General features: G+C 33.9%; 1 protein-coding gene across 1 annotated transcript; it reads right to left on the bottom strand.

Moving 5' to 3' along the window:
- Positions 1 to 861: 861 nt before the first annotated feature.
- Positions 862 to 20,077, bottom strand: LOC149192263 (sugar transporter ERD6-like 6). Its single transcript, XM_089406884.1, has 10 exons — positions 20,017 to 20,077; positions 18,181 to 18,257; positions 10,843 to 10,932; positions 8,271 to 8,378; positions 2,029 to 2,113; positions 1,664 to 1,710; positions 1,481 to 1,542; positions 1,301 to 1,361; positions 1,046 to 1,127; positions 862 to 950 (listed from the first exon to the last, which is right to left on the bottom strand). Exons 1-10 carry the CDS (start codon positions 20,075 to 20,077, stop codon positions 862 to 864), a joined length of 762 nt encoding a protein of 253 aa, XP_089263010.1.
- Between the last annotated feature and the right edge of the window lie 583 nt (positions 20,078 to 20,660).

The raw sequence follows: 20,660 nt of genomic DNA, 5'->3' as shown, positions 1-20,660 counted from the left end.
GTGGTACTCGTGATATATCATAAATGCTGGGGGATAGGTGTTGCTTTGTCTTCAGGGCCTTTAGTGTGCCCTCTTATTTTGTAAATTTACAGAGCATCTAGCCCTTTCCATCCAAGGCATATTCCCATTCATTGTTTAGGTGGACGCTAGAATATAGAACTGGGCAGCGGCTATAACACCACCTTCATTAATCATTTGATAACTGAACTTCTTGTGCATCAAAGGGGTGTAGAGCACTGCTACTAATAATTGTTATCTGCATAATCTCTATTCATCTATGTCTCCTCAGTGTACAGTCTCTATAATATAATTTCTACGTTGTTGTATACATTGATCTTAGCTTCATTCATATACAATAATCTCGGTTGATCTCTGCACTTCATGTAAGTATACTCTCGACATTCTTGTATATATGGATTGATATTGGCACAACAAACTTTGTGTATAATCTCCTTTATAGCTCACATTACCCTTGGTTCGATATTCAACTTTATGACACTTTCTCCTTGCTCTCTAATATGGCACAATCATAGTATATTATATCATTGTTGCAGCCATTTAATGGATGACTCAGTTACATTTTTGCTACAAGTATCTTCACACATCAACTACTATCATTTTTCTCTCGTCTACACTCCTAGGAGAGTATCTCTTGATGAGCTTCTTGTTGAGGACAAAAAAAATAGCGACATAAGAATATTAATATGGAAGCACTGAGTATTGAATGATGTAACTAAGTAAAGGAGAGGAGTAGGACATTCTCTGATTGTGCTCAAAATTAAACCCTTGCATAGTTGTGAAACCCTCTGCATCTATAACCAAATCAGAGAAGGGAATCCTCTCCTGCAGTAGTAGTTGTATTCATAAAGGGAATCTGGATAAAGGCATTACCTTCGACATGATAACCCAGGGGACAACCCCAATCCCGAGAAAGAAAGAGACAATGTAAACTTGTACAAAGAAAACACAAATGAAATTATACAAAACCTCAACATAACAAAGACATCAATGTAATAATGTAAATTTCAATAAGTTATTTACCAACTAAACATGGAGCTTACCAACAAACTCGTGACCGCCAAAATACTAGTGAATGTTACAAGATGTGACTCTCCTGCTAGGTGGCTCTAGATGATGCCAGAATACACCAAGAACTCATCTTTAGCATTTCAATCTTGCAAAGATTATTATAGAATCTAACTTATGTCAAAGCCCATTTTCTAATAAGTTGATGAGAATCTATTATGATTCTATTCATCATACTAGTAACAGAGAGATAACATCATTAGAGTTTGATTACTTTTAAATAAAAGGCAAGGCCAACCAGGAAAAGACAAACAACCATCCCTGCAGAGTAGATCTGTTGAAATCATTAAAAATTTATGTGAGATTTTTAAATTGAATAGCAATCGTCATGTCATATCTAAAAAATTTGAATTGATTGAGTTAAAAGATCCTCTTCTAAATCGATTGTTTACTCAACATAAGGAGTCGTCTACCAGCTTTGTCAAACAACACATCATTGACAACACTCATAACAGCCTATACATAAACAATCCAATGGCTTTCACATTATTAAGATGAGGAAAAATAAACCTTTTATTATAGTGAAACATTCCTATCATGCATTGCAATTAGTAGGGTGACAAGATCAAAAAGCAACCTGAACAACACCAAGTCCAAGGGTTGCAACATTACAAGATGAACTTCCTGTTTTAAATGATAAAACATTGAAATCAATAGAGATTTTCTTGGGCAAGCGTGTGATATAAAATAAGAATTAAAATCAATAGAACGGCCATAAAGATCACATGAATGATTTGAGTCCTCAGTTAAAAATTAAAACCCTCTAATTATGAAAGGCTATAAAGCTACAAAAACGATTCCTTGTGTTCAACTCCCATCCAAATTAGAAGTCCATGATGCCAGTATATATTTTGCAATTACTTCATGTTTTTACCAATAGAACAATATGAATCCAGATCACAAGTACCATACTTTCTAACAGGAAGTTGACAATCAACTCACCAGTAGACTTAAAAATGGAACTGCTGTAAAACGTAATACAATTGATTCCACTCAATTGTTGTAAAACAAGCAGCCCAATGCCAATCTGTATATAATAATTACAACATAAGGATACTTTACTTTTGTAATCATATTCTTGCCAAGTAAGCAATAAAATAGCAACCCGTTTATGCAAATTCAGCAGCACAAACAAAATCATCTTAGTCCTAATGATGAACCACATTGTGTGATTCAAACTGCATCGACCAGAAAATTATCTATGTGATTTATCCGATATATATATATATATATATATATATATATATATATATATATATATATATATATATATATATATATATATATATATATATATATATATATATATATATATATATATATATATATATATATATATATATATATATATATAAATTATGAATTGCAGAAGCTTGCACTCAAAAAAATCATATGTCTATCATATTCTTAACTATGAAAACATATGACTTACAGTCACAGGCATTGCATATTTTCGTTCAAAGATCTTGGAAAATTTTATTTTGGATTGTTGATTTCCTGTCTCCACTACACTATGAAAGGAAAAAATATTTAGATTGACAAATATGACCTTGATGGGAAATGCATATACACTGTTGGAACTTTGTAGGCAAAACATTTAGACTGTAGACTGAAAAAACTCAAAACCAAACAAGCTAAAACTCCATTGGAATAGTATCAGATATCCATGAATCAACAACTACATGTGACAGATAAGCAATCATTCAAGAAGGGTACAATAGAAACAGATATCAATTTGACATGGAAAATGATAAAAATGGAGTTGTTCTGAAACGTTACCCTTATTTCAATAGCTTCTAGGGTAACATCAACATAACTACCTCTAAGAGCTTGCAATGAGGCTTCAAAATATTCATTACCAATTTTAGCCTGCACTCAGAAGAACATTAAATTTGATATGAAGATTTCACATAGCATGACACATTGTGACATGTTTAACATGGTTAACACCAAATCAGTCAATTGACAAACATGAAGTTCATTATCAAAAACTGACCAGCCATCCTGGAGATTCGAGGATAAAAAATAACTTCAAAACCAAAGAGAACAAGGAACTACACCTTCATAAACACAAAATAATGGGCAAATAAACATTTCTCCAAAGCCTCAAATCTAATCAACACGGAAAGAGTAGAATCTGGGATAAAATCGAGGTTCTCACTTGGAAAGAATATCAGATAGAGAGAAAAAAAAATAGAGGAAATATGAATTTAAATACTTATCAATTAGAATGCAAATATTGTTGAGAAGCTTTGGAAAATGAGAGGCATAATAACATCTTGGAAGCACAACTGAGTGAGAATAGACAATAACTGCTCAAAGCAGTTTTTACATTCATCTAAACTGGCCCATCAACTGCAAATTCATATCTATTAACAAAAAACCTTCCCTTCATTCAAGTAAAAGTAATCTCCAACATCTAGCGCAGCTAAGAACAGAACTTACCTGCAATGGCTAGAGCCCTCCAACCAAGGAACGACCAAAACAGACATGCCAGCATGATACCAATTGTCACAGAAAGCTATTGCAGTATGGATACTTAGTCATTTTTGCTTAAGATCTTTAATTCTCTAGAAACTTGTGTGATTTTAGTGAAGTTATGACAACTGTGTTTTTGTCACCTAGATTACGAAGATATCAGATCTATTTCATCTTATGGCATTGTTTGAACCTGATGAAAGAAAAGTGACACCTGCAATACATATTGTCATAATTATTGGATCTCTGGGCATAAATATCTACAAGAGTAATAATTTCACAGTGGAATAGGCTGATTGTACCAAGGTTTTTGTTTGAGCACGTTCATTTCTCATCAATCCTATTCGTTCCTCCCCATCAAGCAAAGCAAAGGAGCCATGAAGGACATTGTTTTTTCCTCTGTCAAGTTGTACATTCAAGAAGTGAAAGCATGAAAGTTTTTTATCAGAGTATTTTATTAGTAGAACTGAGATTCTGTTGAAATCACCTCAGTAAACTTAGATCTTGGATCTCTCAAGAAAAAAAATTGCTCTCCTAAATGCCCTGAAGCTATCCTGTGCAGTAAATTTTTTTTTGGATACCTTACATGTGGCACTATTCTAGGTATAACAACTCATCATATACATCTCAACATCATTCATGAACTTTTTACAAGGTGTAGAAGCTTCTGCAAAATTATGATAGTATTGCAGTCTTATTCACAACAAAGTTGTGAACAAGATAGTCAAATAACTTATCCTTTGAAGAATTATCTATTATGAAGAATCTACAGGGATTTTCAGTTATAAACAAGAATTTTGCAGCAATTTGGATAAGAGATACAGCACACCTAAATATTCCAAGTTGAAAAACAATTAAGATGAAGAAAGTTCATGGCACTGTGAAACAATCTCTTTTGAGGCAACTCTCACTTTGAAATCAGAGGTGCCTTGAAGAAGTATCTGTAGGGGACCCTCATTTTGATATCCAGATCTTATGTAGAATAGTGTCATAAACACCTGAGTGCAAAAGACGTTTCCGCACTATGGATCAGTTGCCTCATGACTTAAGGCTAGATGATCACCTTAAGATGAAGCTATAAAATTCTTGGATTAATAGCAAGCTACAGATGGTTGCATTCTTGATATTCAAAGGGAACTATGAAGTTTGGATACAGCTATTGATGTTGTCTATCCAACAAGATGATGATCCTCTCCTTCACCAATCATATGCCTTGATTCAAAGACAATTTATGGATAACTACTCATTAAGATTGTATTATCTACACAAGTTATCCTCCTCAGTATCTGGGATAATAAATTCCTCTAATTCTACACACAGTGGTACTCGTGGTATATCATAAATGTTGAGTGATAGGTGTTAGTCTATCTTCGGGCCCTTTATTGTTCCCTCTTCTTTTGTAAATCTAGGGAGAATATAGCCCTTCCCATCAAAGGTATATTCCCATTCACTGTTTAGGTGGACGCTAGAATATAGAACTGGGTAGTGACTTTAACACCACCTTCATTGATCATTTGATAACTGAACTTCTTGTGCATCAAAGGTGTGTAGTGTACCACTGCTAACACTTGCTATCTGTATAACCTCTATTCATCTTTGTCTCCTCAGTTTAAAATACTGTTAATATAATTTCTACATTGTTGTATGCATTGATCTCAACTTCATTCATATACAGTAATCTCAGTTGATCTCTACACTTTATGTAAGTTTACTCCTGGCGTTCTTGTATATATGGAATGATATTGGCACAACAAACTTGGTGTATAATATTCTTTATGTCTCACATTACCCTTGGTTCAATACTCAACTTGATGACACTTTCTCCTCGCTCTCTCGTATGGCACAATCATAGTATATTATATTGTTTTTGCAAAAGTTTAATGGATGATCAGTTACAATTTTGCTACAAGGATCTTTGCACATCAAGTATGTCTCATTTTTATCTCATCTATACTTCTAGGAGAGTATCTCTTGATGAGCTTCTTGCTTAGGAAAAATACAATAGCGACATAGGAATATTAATATGGAAGCACTAAGTATTGAATGATGTAACTAAGTAAAGGAGAGGAGTAGGACATTCTCTGATGATGCTCAAAATTCAACCTTTGAATAGTTGTGAAACCCTCTGCATCTATAACCAAATCAGAGAAGGGAATCCTCTCCTGCAGTAGTAGTTGTATTCATACAAGGAATCTGGATAAAGGCATTACCTTCGACATGATAACCCTGGGGACAACCCCAATCCCGAGGGAGAAAGAGACAATGTAAACCTTTACAAGGAAAACAAAAATGTAATTATACAAAACTTCAACATAACAAAGACATCAAAGTAATAATGTAAATTTCAATAATTTATCTACCAACTGATCATGGAGCCTCCCAACAAACTTGTGACCACCAAAATATTGGTGAATGTTACAAGATGTTACTCTCTCGCTAGGTGGCTCTGGATGATGCTAGGATACACCAAGAACTCATCTTTAGCATTTCAATCTTCGAAATATTATTATAGTATCTAACGTATGTCAAATACCATTTTCTAATAAGTTGATGAGAATTTATTATGATTATATTCATCATACTAGTAACAGAGACATAACATCGTAACAGTTTGATTACTTTTAAATAAAAGGCAAATCCAACTAGGAAAATACAAACAGCCATCCCTGCAGAGGAGATGAGTTGAAATCATTAAAAAATTATGTGAGATATTTAAATTGAACAACACTCGTCATGTCATATCGAAAAAATTTGAATTGACTGAGTTAAAAGATCCTCTTCCACTCAGAAAAATCATATAAGTCAATCATATTCCTAACTATGCAAACATATGACTTACAGTCAAAGGCATTTCATATTTTCGTTCAAAGATCTCAGAAAAATTTATTCTGGGCTGTTGATTTTCCATCTCCAATACACTCTAAATGGAAAAAATATTCATATTAGTGACAAATATGACCTTGATGGGAAACGCATATACATTGTTGGAACTTTGTATGAAAAACATTCAGAATGCAGATTGAAAAAAAACTCAAAACCAAATAAGCTAAAACTCCACTGAAATAGTATCAGATATCCATGACTCAACAACTACATTTGACTAATAAGAAATGAGTCAAAAAGGGTAAAATAGAAGCAGATATGAATCTGACATGGAAAATAATAAAAATGCAGTTGTTCCGAAATGTTACCATGATTTCAACAACTTCTAGGGTAACATCAACCTGATTGCCTCTAAGAGTTTGCAATGAGGATTCAAAATATTCATTACCAATTTTAGCCTGCACTCATAAGAACATTAAATTCGATATTAATATTTCACACAACATGAGATATGGTGACAATTTTAACATGGTTAACACCAACTGAGTCAATTGACAAACATAATGTTCATTATCAAAAACTTACCAACCATTGTGGAGATTCTGGGATAAAAAATAACCCCAGAACCAAAAGAGCACAAGGAACTACACCTACACAAACACAAAACAATGGGAAAATAAACATTTCTCCAAAGCCTCAAATTTAATCAACACGGAAAAAGTAGAGTCTGGGATAAAAGCAAGAATCCCACTTGGAAAGAAGATCAGATAGAGAGAGAAAAACATAGAGGAAATATGATTTTAAATAGTTATGAATTAGAATGCAAATATTTTTGTGAAACTTGAGCAAATGAGAGGCATAATAACATCTTAGAAGCACAACTAAGTGAGGATAGCCAATCACTACTTAAATCAGTTTATAGCGTTCATCTAAACTAGCCCTTCAACTGGAAATTCATATGCATTAACAAGAAACCTTCCCTTCATTTAGGTAAAAGTAATCTCCAACATCTAACACAACCGAAAATGGAACTTACCTACAACGAATAGAGCCCTCCAACCAAGGAACAACCCAAATAGTTATGCCAGCATGATTGCAATTGTCACAGAAAGCTATTGCAAAATAACCACTTAGTCATTTTTTCTTAAGATCTTTAATTCTCTAGAAACTTGTGTGATTTTAGTGAAGTTATGAAAATTGTCTTTCTTTCACCTGGATTATGAAGATATCAAATCTATTTCATCTTATGGCATCGTTTGACCCTGACGAAAGAAAAGCGACATAGGTAATGCATATTGTCATAATTATTGGATCTCTGGGCATAAATATCTACAAGAGCAATAATTTCACAGTGGAATAAGCTCATTGTACAGAGGTTTTTGTTTGAGCACATTCATTGCTCATCAATCTTATTCCTTCCTCCCCATCAAGCAAAGCAAAAGAGCCATGAAGGACATTGTGTTTTCCTCTGTCATGTTGTACCTTCAAGAAGTGAAAGCATGAAAACTTTTTATCGGAGTATTTTATTAGCAAGAATGAGATTCCACTGAATCACCTCTGTAAACTCAAATCTTAGATCTCTCAAAAAAAAAAAATTGGTTCTCCTAAAAGACCTGAGCTATCTTGTGCAGTAACGTATTTTTTGGATACACTCTAGGTATAACAACTCATTATATACAACTCAACATCATTCATGACCCTTTTACAGGTGTAGAAGCTTCTGCAAAATTATGACAGTATTGCAGTCTTGTTCACAAACGAAGTTGTGAATAGGAGAGTCAAATAACTTATCCTTTGAAGAGTTATCTATTATGAAGAATCTACAGGGATATTTAGTTATAAACAAAATTTCTGCAATAATTTGGATAAGAGATGCAACACACCTGAAGATTCCATGTTGAAGAAAGTTCCTGGCACTGTGGAACAATCTCTTTTGAGGCAACTCTCACGTTGAAATCAGAGGTGCCTTGAATAATTATCTGCAGGGGACCCTGATTTTCATATCCGGATCTTATGTATAATAGTGTTATAAACACCTGAATGCAAAAGATTTTTCCTCGCTATGGATCAGTTGCCTCATGAATTAAGGCCAGATGATCACCTTAAGACGAAGCTATAAAATCCTTGGATTAATGGGAGGTTGCAGATGATTGCATTCTCGATATTCAAAGGGAAATATGAAGTTTTGATGTAGTTATTGATGTTGTCTATCCAACAAGATGATGAACCTCTCCTTCACTAATCATATGCCTTGATTCAAAGACAATTTATGGATAGTTACTCATTAAGATAATATTATCTACACAGATTATCCTCCTCAGTATCTAGCATAATAAATTCCTTTAATTATACACATAGTGGTACTCGTGTCGTATCATTAATGCTGAGGGATAGGTGTTACTCTGTCTTCAGGGCCTTTAATGTGCCCTCTTCTTTTGTAAATCTAGGGAGCATCTAGCCCTCGCCATAAAAGGCATATTCCCGTTCATTATTTACGTGGATGGTAGAATATAGAACTGTGTAGCGACTTTAACACCACCTTCATTGATCATTTTATAACTGAAGTTCTTGTGCATCAAAGGGGTGTAGTGTGCCTATGCTAACACTTGCTATCTGTATAATCTCTATTCATCTATGTCTCCTGAGTGTACATTGTCAATAATATAATTTCTATGATGTTGTATACATTGATCTCAGCTTCATTCATATACAGTAATCTCGATTGATCTCTCCACCTTATGTAAGTATACTCTCGACATTTTTGTATATATGGAATCATATTGGCACAACAAACTTGGTGTATAATCTGCTTTATAGCTCACATTACCCTTTGTTTGATACTCAACTTTATGACACTTTCTCGTCACTCTCTGATATGGAAGAATCATAGTATATTATATCATTCTTGCAATAGTTTAATGGATGTCTCAGTTACATTTTTGCTACAAGGATCATCGCACATCAACTATGCCTCATGTTTCTCTCGTCTATACTCCTAGGAGAGTATCTCTTGATGAGATTCTTGCTGACGATAGAAACAATATCGACATAAGAATATTAATATGGAAGTATTGAGTATTAAATGATTTAACTAAGTAAACAAGAGGAGTAGGACATTCTCTAATGATGCTCAAAATTCAACCTTCGCATAGTTGTGAAACCCTCTACAGTCGTAACCAAATAAAAGAAGGGAATCCTCTCCTACAACAGTTGTTGTATTCATACAGGGAATATGGATAGAGGCATTACCTCCAACATGATAACCCAGGGGACAACCCCAATCCCAAGGGAGAAAGAGACAATGTAAACCTTTACAAAGAAAAAACAAATGCAATTATACAAAACTTCAACATAAAAAATACATATATGTATTAATGTAAATTTAAATAAGTTATTTATCAACTGAACGTGGAGCTTACCAACAAACTTCTAACTGCCGAAATACTGGTGAATGTTACATGATTTGACTCTCCCACTAGGTGGCTCTGGGTGATGCCAGGATACACAAAGAACTCATCTTTAGCATTTTAGTCTTCCAAATACTATTATAGAATCTAACGTATGCCAAATACCATTTTCTAATAAGTTGATGAGCATGTATTATGATTCTATTCATCGTACTAGTAACAGAGAGATATCATCGTGAGAGTTTGATTACTTTTAAAGAAAAGGCAAGGCTAACCAAGAAAGACAAGCAACCATCCCTGCAGAGGATATTTGTTGAAATCATTAAAAAATTATGTGAGATCTTTAAACTGAGCAATACTCGTCATGTCATATCTAAAACCATTTGAACTGATTGAGTTAAAAGATCCTCTTGCACTGAGAAAAGTCATATAAGTCTATCATATTCCTAACTATGCAAACATATGACTTACAGTCAGAGGCATTGCATATTTTTGTTCAAAGGTCTCAGAAAACTTAATTCTGAGTTATTGATTTCCTGTCTCCACTACACTCTGAAAGGCAAAAATATTTAGATTAGTGACAAATATGACATTGATGGGAAATGCATACACACTGTTGGAACTTTGTATGCAAAACATTCAAACTTCAGACTGGAAAAAAAAAATAAAATAAAATAAATAAATAAAATAAAATAAATAAATAAAAATAAATAAAATAAATAAATAAATAAAATAAAATAAAATAAATAAATAAAATAAAAATAAAAATAAAAATAAAAATAATAATAATAATAATGATAATAATAATAATAAAAATAAAAATAAAAACAAAAATAAAATAAAAATAAATAAATAAAAATTAAATTAAATTAAAAAATAAATAAATAAATAAATAAATACATTTTAAAAATCCATTGGAACAGTATCGAATATCCATGACTTAGAAAAAACATGTGACTGATAAGAAATCAGCCAAGAAGGGTACAATAGAAACATATATGAATTTGACATGGAAAATGATAAAAATGCAGTTGTTCTGAAATGTTACCCTAATTTCAACAACTTCTAGGGTAACATCAACCCGACTGCCTCTAAGAGCTTGCAATGAGGCTTCAAAATCTTCATTACCAATTTTAGCCTGCACTCATAAGAACATTAAATTCGATATTAAGATTTCACATAGCATGATACATTGTGATAAATTTAACATGGTTAACACCAACTCAGTCAATTGACAAACATGAAGTTCATTATCAAAAACTTACCAGCCATCCTTGAGATTCCAGGATAAAAATTAACTTCAAAACCAAAAGAGCACAAGCAACTAAACATTTCTCCAAAGCCTCAAATCTAATCAACACGGAAAGAGTATACTCTGGGATAAAAGCATGGTTTCCCCTTGGGAAGAAGATCGTATAGAGAGAAAAAAACATAGAGCAAATATGATTTTAAATAGTTATAAATTAGAATGTAAAAATTGTTGAGAAACTTGGGCGAATGAGAGGCATAATAACATATTGGAAGCACAACTGAGTGAGGACGGCCAATCACTTCTTAAAGAAGTTTATAGAATTCATCTAAACTGACCTTTCAACTGCAAATTCATATCTATTAACAAGAAAACTTCCCTTCATTCAAGTAAAAGTAATCTGCAACATCCAAAACAACCCAAAATGGAACTTAGCTGCAATGGCTAGAGCCCTCCAACCAAGGAACAACCCAAACAGATATGCCAGCATGATACCAATTATCACAAAAAGATGTTGCAAAATAGCCACTTAGCCTTAGCCATGACTGAGAATGATTAGTAACGAAGATAAGGTTAGTTTTGAGACTCTCCTTCGAAGGATCTAGCTCTAACTGTATTTATTGGGCTTTGCTCACTACCTTTGAATACTACTATTCTCTTGTCTTGGTGTTTAAGCACATAACCATTGAAGGTAGTCGGTAAAGTTTCTTTAGTGAATTGTCACATCAATAGCCCGCAAAATAGTTTTTTGGGTCTCCGCACCTTGAGTCTAGCTAGGAAAATTGTGTTATAGTGATAGGTAAGAGCTATGCATAGCTCACTAAAGGTGTTTCAAGAGGTTATTAGTCTATTGGCTATAGAATTAGACTCTTTTTATTTGTAACTTAGTGAAATGGAAAAGTTGTGGAGACAAGCTCCATTCTTCTTCTTTCACCAGGCCATGTCAACATTCGGCTGATGGAAGTTTGGGGTAATGGTTACATACAGACTACTGGGAAGACCATGCAACAGGATGCCCATCTCTAGGGAATTTCACAGGTGTCAACATTGGTTAAATTGATGCCAGATTGGCTGAACAATAATTGTCCTGTACAAAATCGCATATGTCATGAACAAAGACTCATCTTGGAATAAGTGAAAGAAAGCCAGAGGCTTGTCAAAGACCTGATAAACAAGGATACAATCCTCAAATGAAGAAGGCACTTTTGGTGCACTTTTCGAATTTATTTTGGTCCAAGGAACTGACACATGATGAAGTAGTCATTGCTATGCAAATTTTGATTCTTCTTATGTTGGTCCATGCCTTTCAAAATGGTCATGTTATTGATCCTTCTATTATAAAAACTATTGTTGAAAAGATGATTGATCCACTTGAAAGGATAAGTGAAGAATACAGTGAGCCCTTAAAGACAGAGTTTTTGCAGCTAGCAACGCACTTGCTGAAGTATCTCCTTAATGATCTTGTGGACTGTAAAAAGGAACTTGAAAATTTAGTGGCAAACTATTTCACTCAAAAGGAAAGTTCCATCAACTCGTGTGCCTTTGTTACGTTTTTCCAATATCTTTAGGCTCCTGAAGTTCCTATGAAAACCATACTTCATGCATTTATTGAGCTTTTAAAAATCTCCTAGCCAGAGAACAAGGATATAGTTAACTAAGCTCTGCATATATTCATACCACAACTATCATAGATATTTCTCTTGGTAGAAAGCAATATACCTCTAAGGATCCATTATATGAAGCAAATACTAGTTGAAGAGTGTCATTCAATTTCTAATTTGGTTCACATTTTCCAACTTACTTACGACATTCAAACCTTTCTTATAGCTACCAAGCCCAAATTGTGTCATAGATGCTAAATTCTCTCTGTCGCCTTGGACTGTATCAAAACACTCCCCCAGAAAATAGACATCTAGCTATAGAGCTCATTGGGCTTGTTGTTGCATGGGAAAAACAACATCAAGCAGAAGCACATGCAGCATCAAACACAGAGGGGCATGTTCAGTCTATGGATATGTCACTTTTGACTCCAGCTATAGGAGGTTACATGATCATAGTAACAGTACATGCAAAACATCCATCTGATGCTTTAGGCTTTCCAGATTCTTTGACCAAGAAAGTTAAAAAAGAGTGGCCTTCCTAATTTTGAACCCAGGGATAAAGAAATGTCTGCAATATACAGAGAGATGTTAAAGCTTCTATCGGAGGCTTTGGAGGTTTGGCCAGCAGTTAATCTAAAGCTCAATAATTTAGAGGCTATAAATTGTTCACAAGAAAAAGATTATGTCAGGAAATCCTACATCTAAAATACATTTCCCTGAGAACTATCACAAATTGAATGAGATCACCATACAAGAACCAAAAAAGAGGGTAAATTTTTTTGAAAGATATATCATATTCCTACCATTTAATTGGATCTTACCTAATTTGGAAAGTAGGAAACAAGGCTAGCATCCAAGTGGCTACAAATTTTTGGATAGGCAAAGAGGTACACTACAAAATGCCATGTGAGCTCATGGAGGTTTTTAAGCTTTAAAGGAATTCAACACCTAGTAGATCTATATTTCCCACACACTCACCAATCCCTAGATTAGGCCTAGAGTAGAAATATAAACTTGGGGCTAATAGGGCCAGCAACAATCCAATGGGAGGAGATGAGACTTCAACTAAATAAGTCTAGACTTAAGAGAAGTTGAGAAGAGGATTAAAATGCTTAGAGTGAAAATCCAACCTAGGGTACCTACTCAATTAAATTGGCATTAGAATTTATTTTTAACAACTAGAGAATCCAAGACCCACCACCTTCGTAGCGGAGCATTATCTGGAAGGTCAAGGCTCCCCCCAAATCCATCTGCTTCACATAGTTGGCCCTAAGGAATACCATTTTCACATGCAATAATATTCGATCTGGTCACTCAAGATCAATTAATTGTGCCCTAATTATTGATCAACCAATAAATATCTCCAAGAAAATGTAAAATAGAGCCTCTTCTGGATGACAAATATTTCAAGAAAAATTGCAGAGTTGTCGCTGTGATTGGTAATAAAAAAAACTGGCAAAAACAGGGTATGTAAAATCTTTAATGAGAAGGGTTTTATTTACTTACATCCTCCCAAAATAAACACCTATGAACGACCCAGCTAAGGGCATCCTTCAAGCATCGACGATACAACAACCGTACCCTCTCCTTCTAAGCCGCTCTACGAGCTAGATACGTTGATGTTGTCGCTGCCAAGCTCATGGCTTCTCCTCTGGCCCTACCCTACCTTGTATTTCTCAAGACAATTCCTTTATTCCAATTGATTATAGCATTCCACTCCAAGTCATGTTTATAGCACTCAAATTTGATTTAAATGTGAGCGTGAAGATGGTCGTTTATATTTCTTAGATTTTTTTGGGGGTTTTACGTGGTGTTTAACGTATAAAAGCAAGCTTTAACCACTTATCATAAACTAGTCCTCTCTTATCTGTAAAAATATGAAAAAAATATTTCAACCAAAAGGAGCTCTAGCAAGTTTTAAACATCATTCATGGTGGAACAATATAGTTGAAAGCTTTTCACATTTTTCAATTAACCTAGATTATAGTGAGATTCTTTTCATTCATGGAAACTCTTAATTTCTTTTATGTCGTGTATTTTATGAATATAATAAGATTTAATAAAAAATTAAATGTCATGAGGATGAACCACATTATCTAATTTGAAATGTCAACCAATTAATATTGATGTGATTAATCCAAAAGACATGCTTACTACATTATGGCTCACAAAAGCCTAAGATCGAAAATTAAATGCTTATTATATTTCACAATTATCTGAAATAGTTTATTTATATAGATATATTGATTAATCATCTTAATAATTTTATACAATTGGTAATGTTGTTTTAAAATTAATAATCATGATGGTTGTTTCATATTTTATGGTTTTTCTTGATTTATCAAATAATCAATCATTGAAATTGTTGGGTATCTTTCCCAAATTGTAATTCTCAGATTCTATCTTAATTTAGAGATATATAAAAACCTAAACTTGTAATTTTGAATGATTGATATTGCAGTTTTAGAATATTTGGATTGCAAGTCTTTAATTCCCAACATATTTTTGTCAAAATAACACTAAAGAGACTTGGAATTTTGAATTCTAATCATCCCAGCTGCAAGTAATTATCTTGGTTAGTTAAATCCTTCTACTAATGCATCTCACTTTGTTCACATTACATCATTCAAATTGTATTATATTTTTTATCATCATCAGTGCTTTTAAATATACATGTAAGGGTTGAAAGTTTTTTTTATTTGTCTTCCAAATGAGAATATTTGTGACATTAAATTTTACATAGGACTTCTACTCAACTTTGTCTTTTTTTAACATATCACTTGAGTGAAGGAAATCATAGTAATACCAAACCCACCATGTACATCATAACAAACTATAAACCTGGTGTATGAATAAAAGGTAACCCATATTGTATGTCCTAACATTCTACAAACCCCATGTGTGCACAAAAGCCACTCATAGTGCACACTCTAATATTCTACGAACCCCGTGTGTGACCAAAACCAAGCCACATTGATTGTTGAACACCTTTGTCATGACCCTAGTGAAAGTGTAAACCTTCACTCAAGCCATGGAGACACTCGTGTCATGACAAAGGAGTTCAACAATAAATGCAACCAACATTAAGGTACATTGGTCTAGAGCTGTTGATTCAATTGTAATTCCATACCATCATACATCATAGAATCCAATGGACACCTTGCAATCCTACCAACCCTGAAATCCTGAAAATTGTTTAACCCTGCTAAATTTTGAATGGGATCTAAAATTTGAATTTCTCCAAACTAAATGAAGTTGGAACCACCCTGAAACAACCTGAGACAATTAATGTTAATATTACAAATTTAAGTAAAATTTGGCATTATCCTTATATTTCCTTTTAAAAAAGGAAAGATAAGGAGAATCTCAACTATTACTTTAACTTTAAAAATTAAATATTACACTTAATTACTAGAGTTAGGTTTTGTAGGGTCCTAGGGTTAAGATGCTTTTTTTTCCTTTCAAGTATTTTTTATTAAAGAATTAACATTTGGTGGTCATTAGCTATGTTGCACCACATTCTTCGAAATTGGTCAGTTTAGTAGAGAACTAGTCACTTTGGTGTTTTAAGGTCAGTTCAATACAAGACCAACATTAGCCAATTTGAACCACTAAACTAGACAGGTACAACTCTAAATCCATTGGGACCAATCAATTCCACTAGTTCTAGGCTAGTTCCAATAAGAGTGTTCCATTCTCATCTTCCTCTCAAGTCGTTTTGTTGGATCCTTCTAGGAATGATGATTTGGAGAGTGCCATAAGTTGTCGGATTGTTGTGAGCACCTAAGATCAGAAGTAGTTAAGCCTTGAAAAACATAAATTTGCAAGGAACTAGTATAGACCTCCCAAAAAGTATTTAGTGAGGACGTGCATGTAAGGAACTATTACAGACCTTCCAAGATAGTTAGTGAGGATGTGCATGACCAAAAAACATCAAAAAAATTTATCCACCCTCAAAAGCCCTACACAAAACATTGAAGTGTGGTGCAAAAAAAATTGCTGGTAGGGTATTAATGCTATCAACAATCATTACCTCTCCAATTTCACAAGAATATCATACTCAAGCTATCTCCTCCACTATGGTTATAGTAAGTTCTTACAACTGCGTGAGCTAGAAGAAATTAAAATTGCCTTGAAATCTCCACCAATATTAGGGAACTCAACTTCTCTAGATGCACCAACTATCATGGGTTGATTGATCATTTAACTGGATGATAACTAAGTTTGACTGAAGTCCTATTGGTTAAATGACCTCCCACTAGTTCCTCCAAAAGTTGGAACTAGTTTAACTGACAACAACCTAAGATAATTGACCTTTATTGCTACAAATTAGCAATCACATATGCATAACTGAACTCTAACTCCCCCAACTCGAATTTCATTGAGTAAACTGGGTGACACAAGCCATGTCACACAAGTTAACATCATCCAAGTTGTCCGTTGATGTGGAAATTAAAATTTTCTCATTTTGATCAAGGAAAAATCAAATTGCGAATTTCTTGCTGGATTTTTCAACACATAGTTCAATGGAATGTATTACTTTCACTATGAACTTGGCATAGTTCACATGTTAAGTTCATAAGGTTTTGGGTTGATGTGGTTCTATGTGTTGTGTATATAAAAAATAGGTCTCTATCTCATGCTATTAGAAGAAAGACTCCATATGAAATGTGGTATGGCCACATTCCTTCAGTGAGGCATCCCAGGGTTTTTGGTTCCTCAAGTTATGCATTTATACCTAAGGAACAGAGAAACAAACTCAGTGCAAGGAGTCACAAATGTATCTTCTTTGGGTACTCATACCTCCAAAGCATACCATCTCTATGATTAAGTGAATAAGAAGTTTATAATATCTAGAGATGTGATCTTTCTTGAGTCTTCCAAGACTGACAATGTTGTTGAGTGACAGCTTAATCGTTTGAATAGATTCAAACATGCAAAGTGTTTTCAAGATTTTGATAGTGAAATTCCACATCTCTTTCTCTTAGCTCTATACTTGCTATGAAGAGCCTTGAATAAATCAAGTTGAAGGAAATTCCTTCCTTTTCTTTGTCAGGAAAGAGCTAAGAGACTACTAGTAATAGGTAGCCAAATCTAACAAGCAGTGAGGGTACATGAAAGATACAAAGAAAGGCTTAATGCAAAGGAGTAATGCAAAGGAGTGTACTGACTATATACATATCATCAAACATCTTCCATCCCACTTAGGATGCCTTGCATCATGTCTGGTTAGTCATAAGATAATGTTGGTCACACCTCCCTAGCTTACATAAACAAGTGGTAATACTCTTCATCTTCCAAGCTATGTAATAAACAAGTGAAAGGGAGCAAGACATGTAGAGGAAACACATGGAATGACTTTCAATGCTTGCAACCATGAATGTCATTGAAGAGAGAATGCTACGTCAATGATAAGAAGTATTTTAAGCTACACTAAGAGGTGTATTTCAAAATATGTGCTTTGTTTTCCATACCTACACTCCAAAGGGTTATGCATCAAATGGATTCTTCATGTGGTCCGCATATTCTATCATACCTTGGGTTCCTTGGTATGTTCATCTTTCTCCTTAGCTCCTTGAGAGTCATCTAACATGTCATCCTTCTTCATGGCCCCTGAAAGACATAATTGTGTAGTTTCAACGGGCAATGATTGTTGCAGCACGAGGCCTTGGGAGGACACATCTACACAATTTCAGGATGCAAGACAAACTAGGTAGTCAAAGGAAAAAAATGCATATTTTCTAGAGACAGTGGGTTCCAGTTGAGGGAAGGACATTGGAGGAAACCACTGCGCAGTTTTGAATGCTAACGGAGGCTGGGATTTTTCTACATTGCAGAGTTCTAGTAGGAAAGGGAAAAGCTTGAGGGTTAGAGATGTGAAGTGTGTAGTTCAAGAAAGTTGGATAAGGATAGGTTGCTAGGGAAACTAAAAAATTTGGCTAAGTGTGGGATTAGTGGCACTGATGTGAACAGTGATAAAATTTGACTATGATCACACACTTGAACACTTAACGATACAACATAGACCATCTAGAAATTATAACACATACTTTGCTTAATGCAACAATCTTTGTGGCAACTTACGACAAGTATGGCTCCGACGATAGACTTTGAGAGGATAAATGTGACACTTGTGTAAGAGTGTGCGCAATGAGTGAGAAACATGTGTATGTGGTGAGGACAACCCATTCTCACAAAGATTTCCCCTCGAAGCAAAACACACCTCCCTTTGCATGACAAGCGATAACCCCCATGCCCAAAGATGACACATTCTATGTAAAGATAAAAGCACGAACGACTCTTAATTGTTAATTGTCTTAAATAGGTTTCATCTAAAGTGGCCGTTGTCTTAAATATAAAATTCTATCTTAAAATATTTTTGTCTCAAACTGTTTTTGTCTTAAATATAAAGTTTTGTCTTAAAATAATTTTTTCTTAAATTGTTTTTATCTTAAATATAAAGTTTTGTCTTAAAATGTTTTTATCTCAAACCATTTTTGTCTTAAATATAAAGTTTTGTCTCCTTAAATTATTTTTGCCAAATTTTGTTTTAAAATATTTTTGTCTTAAATATAATTTTTTGTCTTAAAATATTTTTTTCTCAAATTGTTTTTGTCTTAAAGTTTATATTTAAAACAATTCAATTGATATTAAATTTTAATGTAAAATAATTAAAATAAAAATTGACTTTTTAAGACAAAGGATTTCTTTTGTCTTAAAAAAAATTGTCTTAAAATACCCTTAAAATGCCCGTGGTGCAGTGGTGTACTATGATTATCTCACATAACTTCATGCATTCATTGCATCCTACCTGAACACCTGCTATTATGACTATCTCTCGTCCACATCCAAACCATTTCTTCAAGCTCATGCACGTGCTCACGAGAGACATTAAAGTTGCAATAAACTTTTGCCACTCAAAACGAAGTAAGCATCAGTCTAGGGTCCCATTTGTAATTTGATACACAATGAGGTTATTATAAGGGAGAATGTGGAAAAAATTTAACTGCTGACTTGAGCAAGGAAAGGTCCACTAAAGAGAAAATTTGAACTGAGTTGACCAATGTCTTTCTAAAGATCCCTTATTAGAATTTTCGAATTTCCAACTACCCTGGTTAAAAATAGAGGTTGCGTTCTATTTATCTTCAAAACAACAAAGAAATAACCAGGAAAACAGTATCATCAATACATAATAATGAGATTATCGGGACAAGGAATTCAGATTGGCCTGGCTTAAATCAGTGTAGATTTTAAAAATATTCTGAAATCCTACAGATTGGTCTAAAGTTAATCAATTGGATTCTGCAATATTTTTCTAATTACAATCAAGTTATTCTTCATAATTAAATTTTGAAATATTCTCAAAATTTACCATGAACAATAATTCCTCCATAGGAGCTCTTCTCATGGCTGTCACTATCGAGTCCCGTCATTCCCTGTCGGTCGTCATTAGTTGCGAAAACACTTATTATCTTCCCCTCCAAAGCTCTGTTCTACTCCTTTCTGCCCTATATACGTGCCCTTCGCTGATTGGATAACAGTATCACTGCAAGTTGGTGGATCATCTGGCTGTCCATTGCCGACATTATTTTGGTCTCCCCACAGGTTACCAAATCCTCCCTGCGTTACGTAATGGCCATCTTTCACCTTCTCCCACTATTCCCATACACAATACATATCATTCAATACCTTAACAGTTTCAGTTGCACCACCTAATTTTTATTACTCAAGCAATTATTCCTTCTCCGAAGTGCGCAATCACCACTTTATGGCAATTTCTTTTTCATTAACCTGAATACTTTAGGATTCGAAAGATCGAAAATTCTCAATTAATCAGATGCTAAATATATTTTTCACACATTTTGAGAGACAAACAATCGAGAGTTAGAATTTGGTTTGTGGTTGTATGTAAGAGAAATTCACAGATTTTGAAATATACAAAAGATATTCGTCAAATTTTGATTTACGATAAGCATGAATTATTACCATGTAAATAGCTTTCAAATTGAAGTTAAT

The sequence above is a fragment of the Pinus tabuliformis genome, chromosome 2_2 (assembly GCF_031772625.1).
Source record: "Pinus tabuliformis cultivar Carrire ecotype Pingquan chromosome 2_2, CPIR1, whole genome shotgun sequence".
Classification (NCBI taxonomy): Eukaryota; Viridiplantae; Streptophyta; class Pinopsida; order Pinales; family Pinaceae; genus Pinus; species Pinus tabuliformis.
Note: the sequence above shows the minus strand (reverse complement) of the source record. Positions and strands in the feature narration are given on the sequence as shown.